Source organism: Choloepus didactylus, chromosome 9 (genome assembly GCF_015220235.1).
Source record: "Choloepus didactylus isolate mChoDid1 chromosome 9, mChoDid1.pri, whole genome shotgun sequence".
Lineage (NCBI taxonomy): Eukaryota > Metazoa > Chordata > Mammalia > Pilosa > Megalonychidae > Choloepus > Choloepus didactylus.
Window position 1 is genome coordinate 95,685,191 of NC_051315.1, and position 12,238 is coordinate 95,697,428.

Below are 12,238 nucleotides of genomic sequence, written 5' to 3' on the forward strand. Positions count from 1 at the left end.
GGATCTGTATGTGGCTTAAAGAATGAATTCAAAATTTATGCAGTTCACATGTCTTCCCTGGCTTTTACTTTGTGTTCTTGAAGCATCATATCAACCAAGGCATAGCTCACTGGGACCCTTTTCACTTTCTCCTTAGCATGCATGCAGCCCTGCATAGGTGGAACATAGTCTGGAAGACTACCAGGGATAAGTAGGATTTTATCAAGTTCCACTTTAGCTGTCTCTCTTTCATTGAATCTCCCTATTAAATTTCTGGCTTGTCTGCTGGTGTGTAGCTCTTGCCCCTTCATATCTCAAACTCCAGCTAGGTGTGATTTTGGCCCCCCCTTATTGTTTGCCAGTCAGATTACTGTTGTTTTTGACAATGCCCCTGGGTGTGGACTTTTCCAATTCCGCCCCAAATAAAATCAGCCATCTCTGAAAGCAGAGCTGCTGGTCTTCACAGCCTGCCCTGCTCTGATAGAACTTCAATGTCTTGGAGTTTTGGGAAGGGGAATATAAGCAACCCCAGGCTAAAGCACCTTAGACACCTGCTATTCTTATTGAAATTATGTAGAATTTCTTGAATAAATGCTTCTCAGTTGGTTGTATAACTGGTGAATTTTCAGAGTCTTTAAATGTTGTGGGCAGAGGATTTGCCAAGCTCCTCACTTAGCCATTCCAGAAGTCCCTCCCTTCTGTGACTATTTTCAAAATCATCTTTAAATCATTAGCAAGTAATCCCTCCCTTTTCTTCTCTTTTCTGCCTAAATTTTCATAACTTGGACTCCATATATTTTTTGAAGACATAATAAATGTTTAGAAGGTTAATTATATAATTATATTATCCCTTTCTATTAGCAAGCCTAAATTTATAATTAAATCCCAAGTATATAATTTGCTCTGAACATCAGATTGTTTAAATTTTAAACTACACATGGCAAATACTGCTTTTGGACTTATTTAATACTGTAAATTGGTCAACAATTTGTCTTTGTTGACATTAGCAGGATTTGTGTGCATGTAATTTCAATAAATTTTTAGATTTCCTTGATTATTTTCAGGAATGAGGTAGTAAATAGGTAGCGATCTTGGGGAGACTAGTCAATCTTTTAATTGGGATTTTACTTTTACTTTCTTGGACATCTAGTGAATTCAGTGAATGTCATGCACACTGATTTATACTGAAGACCGAAGTCTCTTTCTCTTATTAAATATAAATAGACTTCAGACTATATACTCTTTTAGATTACTCACTTCTCCATTCCATCACCATAAATTTTGGAAGTTCATATTCTTTCCAATAATCCTTAATAAGAATTTCATTAATTCTTCATTAATTTTTTTTAAAACTTGAAGTAAATGGTTACAGTATTACCAGCTAGAATGGCAATACTTTCAGAACTTCTTCAATGGAAATCCACTGGAAGCTAAATTCGACTTAATCATTGTTATCCTGGAAGTGAGGCAGTTGTAAAATATCTAGGACCAGAGAATAGCTGCTTGAAGGATTTATGTGAATATCATTCTGGGCCTGATAGGCATTCCAATTTCTATACTTGGCAGTTAAAAGTCACCTAGGCTACTAGCTACTCCCTCCAACAAGTATAAATAGCAACAGTCCTCCTAGTACTAGGTGACTTGACTTTAAGTAAGGTCTGGCAGTAACAGTTGTTTACATAACCTTCAGTCCCATTGTCAGGGAGATGGTATAATGATGCTCTAGTTTTAGTTGCTCTTGAAAATTCCCATTTTACAGTTTAAGAGTTATAACTAGTACTTCTAATGATTATTTACAAAATACCACTAATACAATAATGTATTCACGTATTCACATATTTCCTGGATCCAGTCATATCTCCCAAGATAGAACTAAAATGATATGACCAGTATTGCTGTATGTTTGACCTGTCTTCTGTCCATAACACTAAAGATTCCACTCTATTTTGTTTTAATAGGTCATACACAATTAAAATGTAAAGTATATTGTTAACAAAACTGAATCAATGTGTAATAAAAATATTCAGACAATATGTATGTATTTTAATTCATGGTGGAATATTTCTTACAGGTAATTCAAATACTCTTTCTTAGATACTTATTTTACAAACATGAGGTTTTTATTTGAGTATGGCATTTTTTTCATTTAAATATAATGTAATGTTGGGTGTGTTTTTTGTTTGTATTTTTTTAAGTATATTGTTAACAAAACAATCAATGTGTAATAAAAATATTCAGACAATATGTATTTTAATTCATGGTGGAATATTTCTTACAGGTAATTCAAATATTCTTTCTTAGATACTTATTTTATAAACATGAGGTTTTTATTTGAGTATGGCATTTTTTTCATTTAAATATAATGTAATGTTGGGTGTGTTTTTTGTTTGTATTTTTTTAAAAGTGATGAGAAAGAAGAACAGGATCAAAAAGAAAAATTGGTGTTGACAGAAGACTGTGAACTTATTACAATAATTGATGTGATTCCTGGAAGATTAGAAATCACTACTCAACACATTTACTTCCATGATGGCAGCATTGAAAAAGAAGGTGATGAGGAGTTCTGGGAAAATAATTTCATTTCTCAATAATTAAGTGTCCAGTTTAACCATCATGAATGAGGAGAAGAAAAAAGCAATAAGATGGGGCTGTAAAATTTTGGTCTATCATGTAAAAGGAAAAATAGAAATCAGGATGGTGTTAACTTTATTATTAAACACTATATTGAAGGGAATGCTTGCATTAGTGTATTTGTATACTTGTTAAAGTTCATGCAAGAGCATTTTTGTAATTGTGCTATTAACTATAGTCCATCATTTACAACAAGAGTCACTGTGTTGTACAGATCTGTTTCTTTTTGTTTTAATTTTTATTCTAGTAACGTATATATAACTTAAAATTTCCCCATTTAACTGCATTCAAATATATAGTGCTGCTACTTCATTCACAGTGTTGTGCTACCATCACCACCCTCCCATTACCAAACTTACAATTAACCCAAATAGAAACTGTGTACAATTTAAGCATTAACTCTCATTCCCTACTCTCACCCCATCCCCTGGTAGCCTCCATGTGAGTTTGCTTATTCTAATTTTTCGAATTCCTAAAATTTTAAAAGAAACAAAATTTAATCATCCAATAAATTTAGCAAATGGTTTTTACATATAAAAGTTGAATTGCTTTTTTCCTATGTGCTACTTTTGTCATGTAACTAGAAAATGTTTTCTGCATAGCACGAGTTACTTTATATGGCACCCCTCAATCAGAAAATTCTTCCTCGTTTCAGGTGTAGGGTTTGATTTCAAGTGGCCTCCACTCTCAGGTTCGGGAGATTCATTGCGGCGTTACAACTTAAGGAGATCAGCCCTTGAGATTTTTCATGTTGACCAATCCACTACTTTCTTCAATTTCAAAAAGGAAGTATGTAAGGATGCTACCTTTCTGGATGGTGCTGAAGTATTACCTTAAAATATTTTTCCGGCTAGTGAAAGGAAAACAATATATACCTAAGGGACTAAGCAGTGTAAGAATTTTTGTTGGGATTTGTTTATGTTTGGGTGGTGGAAAGGTGATGGTTGTCTGTTTTTAAATATATATCTACATGATATGTAGATAAAGAAGTCAGTAGACTATTGAATGTCAGCCAATATATACCTCACAGTATTCAGTTGTGAAATAATATGCAATATATGTGATTATGACTTAATTCATGAAAATAGGTTGGGCTCAAATTCAACAATAAGGGGACACCCATTTCTTTTAGGAATGCAAGTAAATTCTTAAATATTTTAATTGGTTAAGGGCAGAGGCTGTGAACCCGCATTACCTGGATGTATGTACCAGCTCCACCACTGGCTATATAACCTTGGGCAAGTTACTTTGACTTCTTGCACCCAACCTTCCTTCCCCCTCTCATTCACTCAGGGTCAGACTTGCATCATGGTCTAATGGCTCTCCCCATTTTTCTCTCTCAAGTGTCTTCCCTAATAAAATCTTGCATGTTCATTTCTGTCTTGGCATCTGTTTTTCCAAGGACTCAGGTTAATACAGACAATAACCAAGTTTCTGTTCATCTGTGAGACACAGTTCAGGACATTTTAAGAGCATGTTTACTGTTGTTATAAAAGGATACCTTTTTACTTTTAAAATAGGTTTCCCCCTTAGGAAAAACACAAAGCATGTCTCTTTTTAGAAAGCTGTGTCATTTAATTAAACTAAATCTGCTCCCGCTGAATACTATACATTTGTATAGCTTTATAGTTTTTAAAATACATTTGTATATAATATCTAATCTTCATAACAGCCCTCATATAAAAAACGGCAAATTCCATTATTCTTTTTTTTATATAGAGAAGGAAATTCTCAAGTTCAAAGGTGAATTTTCTTACTTTACATTTGTATAACTGAATAATTCACAAAACTGTAAGGATAGAGAATATTAAGTTTAATTTACAATGAGACTTAGTAAATGAAACGATTTTTCCTTCCAAGATGATTAATAAATAGCAAAACTAAATTTGAAGTAGTCTTGAGCTAGTTTTCTGATTTGAAGTCTAATGATTTTTCTGTTGTAAACTATAACTTCCTCAAAAAATACATGGCTTGACTTCACCAAGGCTAGAATAGTAGAGAAGTTAAAACCATTTATATGAGATGTCCAGAATAGGCAAATCCATACAGAAAGAAAGTAGTTTAGAGATTTCCAGGGTATGGGAGGGAAGGAAAATTGGGGAATGACTGCTAATGGGGATGAGATTTCTTTTTGGTATGAGGAAAATGTTCTGAAATTCAGTAGTGGTAATGGTTGCATGACTGTGAATATACTAAAAATCACTAAGTTTTGTACACTTTAAAAGGATAAATTTTATGTGAATTGTAGCCCAATAAAGCTGTTAAAAAACCATAATCCAGATTTGTCTTAATTAGTTTTTAAACTATAAAATGCTGGTTTTATAGGTTTAGAAATAAAGTATATAGCAGATTGTTGTCACTTCATTCTCCAAATAGTTATGGAACCAGATCACCTCAGGAATTATTCAAAGCATCGGGATTGACACAGGTAGGAAATTTTAACAGACACTGTTTTGGGGGTTCATTTCATATCTCAGTCTTTTGCTTTAAAGAAAAACTTGGGATTATTTTATTTTGACTGTTATAACTACTGTTCCATTCAGGTTGATGTTGTGAATTATATTCTTTTAATTTTCCTTTCTTTCCCTCATATGCACAGTGCCTCCCCTCCCCTATCAGTCAGTACATGGACTTGTCTTATTATGGATTCTTCTTCCTCAATAATACTCTCTTTTTAAAAAAAATAGCGTAGTTTTTTTCTTAATAAAAATAATCCATGTACAAGCTATAAAGCAAGAAAATACAAAAAGCACTGTGGATAAAAAGAAAAGAAAATTGTCAATTCTTTTACCAACCAAAGCTAATTAATGCCCCTGCAGTTTTTTTTATCATCACCTGTATACCTACATCTCTTGAATTGGTACTGCCAAAACCCAAGTGAAGGCTACTGTTTTTTGTTGTTGTTTGTTTGTTTGTTTTGTTTTGCTTTGCTTTCTAGGATTATTAGTGGTCTCCTAATCAAGGGTGTCTTGGTTCGGACTCTCTCCTTCTATATAAGTATTAATCTTTCTTGGGCTGCCTTAGTTCAAAATCCATCAGTGGTACTTTCCTATTGTCTGAGAAATGAGTTTTATTTAGTAAAGGACTTTCCCTGTTGTCTGTAGAACTTGATTCATTAAAATCCTGATTCCTTAACCTGACACGTAAGAAAATTATAATTGGGTTTTCTGTAAAATATGTATATAGAGATTCATTTCTCACTGTTCCTGGAGGTATACCCTTTGTTGCTTAAGGCACCTAAAGGTGAAAGTTAATCTGTTAGCAGAATTCTTGAGCACATCCACACTGGATAGAGCAATTAGCAAGCTTGCTACAATGAGGTGATTAAAAGAACATGATGATGATCTGTTTCTTTCAGATATTTTATACCTAATGTAGTAAAAATTCCATCTGCTGTTGTTCCTATAAAGTCAGGTTTCTGAGGAAAGTTAAACTAATGTTTCCTTAAAATTTTTAGATAAGGTGTTCAAATAAAAAATTTATTTTACTCAAGAACACACTTAATTCTTATGAAGATCCTGTGGAGTGGAGTGTAAGATTCATGTTGACTTTTCTATTCCTTTTCCAGGGCCCAATTTTTAAAAGGAAATGTTTTTAGGGAAGTGTATTGATTAATCTCCCTGTTAAGCCTTTTTAAAAATTTAGCCCCATTCCTTTTATTGAGATAATAGAAATACAAGATTGTCTTATTATTGTCAGTAGTAGTTGCTAAAAGATGTAGATCATTTGGTTTTGATTTTGTTCTTTTTTATGTTGTCTAGAAATGGGTAAACAGAGAGATATCAAATTTTGACTACCTCATTCAAATAAATACAATGGCAGGACGGACCTATAATGACCTTGCACAGTATCCTGTGGTAAGTTTTATATAAATCTCGTAAATATGGAATTGCCTTTCAGTTTTATAATATACGAAAATATATATACATGATGCTTAAATGACTCTTTAATTTTAAAAATATGTAATAAAACTTGTTTTGTCCTTTCTGATATTTTCTACTCTGCTATTTAGAAGAAGGTTATCAACATAAAGAGTAATTAAAAATAGAAGTCTATCATTCACTTCATTGAAAATATTCCAGGAAATTAGTAGGAAATAAAGTTCATTTATTGAACTAAAGAGTGAATAAACATTTGCAACTAGAAAAAAGTAATATCTAAAATTATCCCTTTTATCTTTAGATAAACATTTGATATGAGATATGGGAGTATTAGCTTCTCCGAGAATAGGAAATGTCTAAACTGTAAATTGTGGTTATTTTTTTAGTTTCCCTGGATTTTACAAGATTATACTTCAGAAGAGTTGGACCTTAACAACCCAGCTGTATTTCGAGACCTTTCCAAACCAATTGGAGTAGTTAATGATAAAAATGCCAAAGCCATGCGAGAGAAGTAAGAGCCTTTTATCCCATTTGAAAGGTCCCGTTGCTTGTTGGAATTTGTATTGATTTCCACTATGGCAGACCAAATATTATTTTTTTGAATGCAGAACTACTTTCAGTAGTTAGAGTCTGGTATTTGCTTCACTAAATATTCTTGAAAATGTTTCAGTTGCCCTTCAAATATCTTAACTATATGTTTATTCCCTTTTGTCACCAAATTTAAATTATTACTCACAATTTCTTTTCACTTTGTAATAAGTATGTGCTAAAAGATAATAGATTCTTGAAAATTTCCTTCATGGGTATTTTAGATTTTCGTAACCTACTAATCTAACATGTAAAAATATCCATCTAATTTAATAATACCGATAGATATAAAATTAATCAGTAATAATATAAATAAATACAGTAAATAAGAAGAGCCATATGTGTGAAAATTTTTAAAGTATCATTTTAATAAGGAAAAACATTTTTATAATTCTGTTTGTTTATGATCCACCCTGTAAACGTCTCTCAAATCTTTAAATTTTTTGCAAGCTGCAGACAGACAAAAGAATAATCTGATAATAATTTCCTTTTTTCTTGGGACTTGTGGATGATTTGACAGTTATGACTTCTAGTAATAAGAACAAATATTTTGCAGACTAACTTAGTTCTAGATTTATTTGCAAGTAGACGATAAATTATTCCTTTTTTTTTTCCTTCGTAAATCTTTTCCAGGATTTTTTGCTGTATTTAATAACTGATTTATCACCTCAACTGTAGAATTTTGCTTGTATATGTATTTCCCCACTGCCATTAGTCAAACTTATTTTCTAAAAATAATCCCCAAGAAAGGTTTTTGTTCTTGAACATTGTTCCACAGAAAATACTTACATAAATAACTTATGTTTTTGGTAATCAAAGAAATTTTAAGTTTAATAATATATTTTTATATAGGTGTAAATAACTTTGACCTGAAAACTATTTTTATTCCACTGAATATTGATTCCCATGTAGAAGGAAATATCCCTCAGGTTGATAAATAATTTACTATATTGGTTTAAAATTTTTAGTGTTTATTGCCTCCAAAACATTAATTCTTACTCAGATTTTATGCCTACTAATTCACGTGTCACCATGAAGACCAATTATATATGTATCAGTGATAGAACTTGCAGAAATACTATATATCGTTTGCTAATAATTTGGTTTAGGTCTTCTTTCTAACCACAATCTCTCTTTTTTAAAATATTTAATTGTTTGCAATCTTTGATGGGTCCTCCATATTTTTTTCCATAACCTTAGCCACAAAAAGAAGTCTTAAGTATCACACTGCTTATAATAGCAGAGAAATTGAAACAACTTGAATGTTCAAAAGTAAAGAAATAGTTAAATTGTGGTATATCCATGCAGTGCAATACCAGGTACCTCTTAAATATCGACTATTCAGTCACTTGGAAAATATGTTCATGGAAAATCGTTAAATGAAAATATATATATAGGCCTTTATGTTTAAAAAATATTTTAGTTTTACTTTATGTATTAGGGAGGGACAAATATTCACCAAAATGTTAATAGTAATGAGAGGTGGAATTGTAGTTGATTTTAATTTCTTCTTTTTCAGTTCCCTGTGTTTTCTAATTTTTCTAAAGTGAGCATGTATTATTATGTAATACAGAACTGTTCCAGATCCCAGTGTTAGTGATATTTTGTTGTTCAGAAAAATTGCTAATGAAAAAACTTTTTCATTTAATAAGATGATGTTGTAAGAATATGTAGTTTGATAATGAAACATAAGAACTTACTTTTTTAACACCATGTTTTCAGAAATACAATACAAGCTTTTGTCCCTTCAATTTAATTTTACTGTTAATGGTTATAAAACTTTAGTTTTTCTTTTTAGATATGAAAATTTTGAGGATCCTATGGGAACTATCGATAAGTTTCATTATGGTACTCACTATTCAAATTCTGCTGGCGTCATGCACTATCTTATTCGTGTAGAACCGTTCACCACCCTCCACATCCAACTTCAGAGTGGAAGGTATGTTTTGGGTAAATAAAATAATTGTCTTACAACTCTGTATTACTTTTGAAAACTGTTTTCCTTAACATCATGTATTGTATAACAGGGTGTGCCGGTTTGTATATATTATATCCCCCAGAAAAAAGCCATATTCTTTAATGCAGTCTTGTGAGGGCAGGCATATTAGTGTTGATTAGGTTGGAATCTTCTGAGTGTTTCCATGGAGATGTGACTCAATCAACTGTGGGCAAATGTTTGATTAAATTATTTCCATGGAGATATGGACCCCACCCATTCAGGGTGGGTCTTAATTTAATCACTGGAGTCCTGTAAAAGAGTTCACAAACAGAAGGAGCTCAGAGCAGCTGTGAGAGACCTTTTGGAGACAGCTGTTGAAAGCAGACTTTTGCTGACACTTGGAGATGCTAGCCAAGAGTTTTGTCCAGAGAAGTTAAGAGCAACATTTTGAAGAATGCACAGGAGCTGAGAGAGGGGCTGGAACACAACCTGGGATCAGCAGACGCCAGCCACGTGCCTTCCCAGCTAACAGAGGTTTTCTGGGTACCACTGGCCTTCCTTCGGTGAAGGTATACTTGTGTTGATGCCTTAATTTGGACAATTTCATGGCCTTTGGACTAAATTTGGAGCCAAATAAACCCCCTTTATAAAAGGCAAACCGTTTCTGGTATTTTCATAACAGCAGCATTAACAAACTAGAACACAGGGCCAGGTTTTTTTTTTTTTTTTTTACAAGTTATAAACTTTATTTCCAAGAATATTGATGAAGAATATATTTTAATGCCAGGTCATGATTTCTAGTTAAAAAAAAAAAGTGAAGAGAGAAAATTCCATTGGAGTATAGTGAAAAAGACAAACTTCAACCTAGATTTGCATCTTGGCTCTTCCACTCTTTGGCTGTGTGACTAGGGACAAGCTCTTCAAGCCTCCTTTTCTTTAACTGTAGATATCTACACTCTTTCTGAAGTATGGTTCTAAGGATTAAATATTAAACTGCCTACAGGGCCTGGCAGAGTAGGCATTCTTATATTTTCTCCTTCCTCTTATAATATCTAAGTTTGACATATCTTTCACAGATAATCCACGGTAAGAGTAGCATGTTAGAATAGAATTGAATGATTCCAGTGCCCTATAAAGACAGTCAGAAGGATTGAGTGAAATTCCTACCATTCTGAAAATCCTCCTTCCTGTCTAGACTAATTCTGTGTTCCTAGGTCTAGACCATATGGAATGTTATATACCAAATTTTTAAGTGACCACCTCTGGAAAGTAGTAGCTGGAGGGACAAACTAGGAATAGGGGACTTACACATTTACTTTATATACTTAGGTAGTGTGAAATTTTTTCATAATGTATTATGTAATTTTTAAAAACTAAATTTAAACAAGATTCATCGCTTCATTTACGAAACAGGGAAGAGTGGGGATGCCAAGGATAAAGTCTTGGATGAAGAAATTTTCCCCTTCTTTAACCCTCTGGAAAATCCCAGGTCTTTTTTGTAATCTTCTCTGGTAGGCTTTGATTCATATAAAAGCCTATACATAAAGATAGACTATGCCAAACTGGTTTGAGAATACGTTACTCAAACTGACTTAAGCAAATGCCTTAAGGAGACTCCTTTTTCCTGTTCTCCCAGTGTATCTTGGAGATTCTTACTGGTTGCAGTGACCTCCCAGGTATTTAGAAGTAGTTCTGATTAAGAAGTAGACCCCAGACATCTACCAGAGATTCACACCTAACCATTGCCTATGTAGTTCTACTAAAAATATTGATTTAGCAAGAGTAATAGAAAGAGGGACTCTTGCAGTTATTAGCAGCAGCTTAAACAGGTCTTTGATACCACTTTATTAACATATTACCTGTGAGTAATACCTGTTTTTCGCATTTTCTTAATAATGCTAAAGAAACAACCTTCTCCATGAATCCTCTATTTTCCAGTGTCTCTTCTGGGTGGTTCCCTACTTATTCACATTTTGTTTCCATGTTGCTTTATTTTTTAACAGTACATTTGCCTTCCCCAAGAAGCTTATGTAGACATTACCTATTTTACTTTCTTTTTCCTTGTAACTTCTGTTTCTCATGATTATCCTTGGTCTTTTATTCCTACCTTAAGTACAATAAGCTAGGCTTTGAAAAAGAGATTCTTGTCTCCAAGGTCAATACAAATCCCCAAATGTTACCTGTATCACAATAGCATGTAGCTTTCTCTCCATAAAATGCAGTAAAGTATAACTGGGTCTTTTCCGCTTTTAATGATTTCATGAATAAATTAATAAATTCAAAAATAGTTCTGTTTATGCTTCAAAGGACACCATCAAGAAAGTGAAAAGATAACCAACTCAATGGGAGGAAATATTTGCAAATCATATATCTGATAAGAGACTTGTATCTAGAATATCTAAAGAACTCTTACCATTCAATAATAAAAAGAAACCCAATTTAAAAGTGGACAATGGATTTAAGTGGACATTTTTCCAAAGAAAATATATAAATATCAAATAAATACATGAAAAGATACTTAACATCACTAGTCATCAAGGAAATACAAATCAAAACCACAATGAGGTGCCACTTCATACTCTGTGTAGTATAGCTGTAATCAGAAAGATAATTACCAGTGTTAGTGAGAATGTGAAGAAATTGGCAGCCATTATGGAAAGCAGGCTGGCTGTTCTCAATAGGTTAAACTTAGAATTACAATATGATCTTGCAATTCCACTCCTAGGCATAACCCAAATAATTGAAAGACACATGTCTGTACAGAAGCTTGTATATAAATGTTTATAGCACCATTATTCATAATAGCCAAAAAGTAGTAACAACCCAATGTCCATCAACTGATAAATGAATAAATGAAATATGGCATATCCATACCATGAAATATTGTTTGACCATGAATGAATGAAAGGAATGAAGTACTGATCCATGCTACAACATGGATGAACCTTGAGAACATATAATAAATGAAAGAAGCCAGTCATAAAGAACCTCGTATTGTATGATTCCATTTATATGAAATGTCCAGAATAGGAAAACCTATAAAGACAGAAAAGTAGATTAGTAGTTGCCAAGGTCTGTGAGGGTAAGGTGAATGGGGAGTGACTGCTAATAGGTACAAGTTTTCTTTTGGGGATTATAAAAATATTCTAAAATGGACTGTAGGGCTGGTTGCACAATTCTGTGAATATACTAAACACCATTAAATTGAACACTTTACATG

At 32.8% G+C, this 12,238-nt stretch overlaps 1 protein-coding gene across 15 annotated transcripts in view; it reads left to right on the top strand.

Annotated features, from left to right (window-relative positions):
- NBEAL1 (neurobeachin like 1) overlaps nt 1-12,238 on the top strand; it is a 281,631-nt gene that overhangs the window by 224,991 nt on the left and 44,402 nt on the right. For all 15 annotated transcript variants that reach the window (XR_005218944.1, XM_037850425.1, XM_037850424.1 and 12 more), the window contains 6 exons: nt 2,384-2,529; nt 3,266-3,398; nt 4,936-5,038; nt 6,372-6,467; nt 6,878-7,002; nt 8,878-9,018. Coding sequence is in view for 14 of the 15 variants with exons in the window: in XM_037850425.1 (XP_037706353.1) it covers nt 2,384-2,529; nt 3,266-3,398; nt 4,936-5,038; nt 6,372-6,467; nt 6,878-7,002; nt 8,878-9,018 (744 nt within the window). In the remaining variant the exon portion in view is untranslated. The remainder of the gene's footprint in view (nt 1-2,383; nt 2,530-3,265; nt 3,399-4,935; nt 5,039-6,371; nt 6,468-6,877; nt 7,003-8,877; nt 9,019-12,238) is intronic.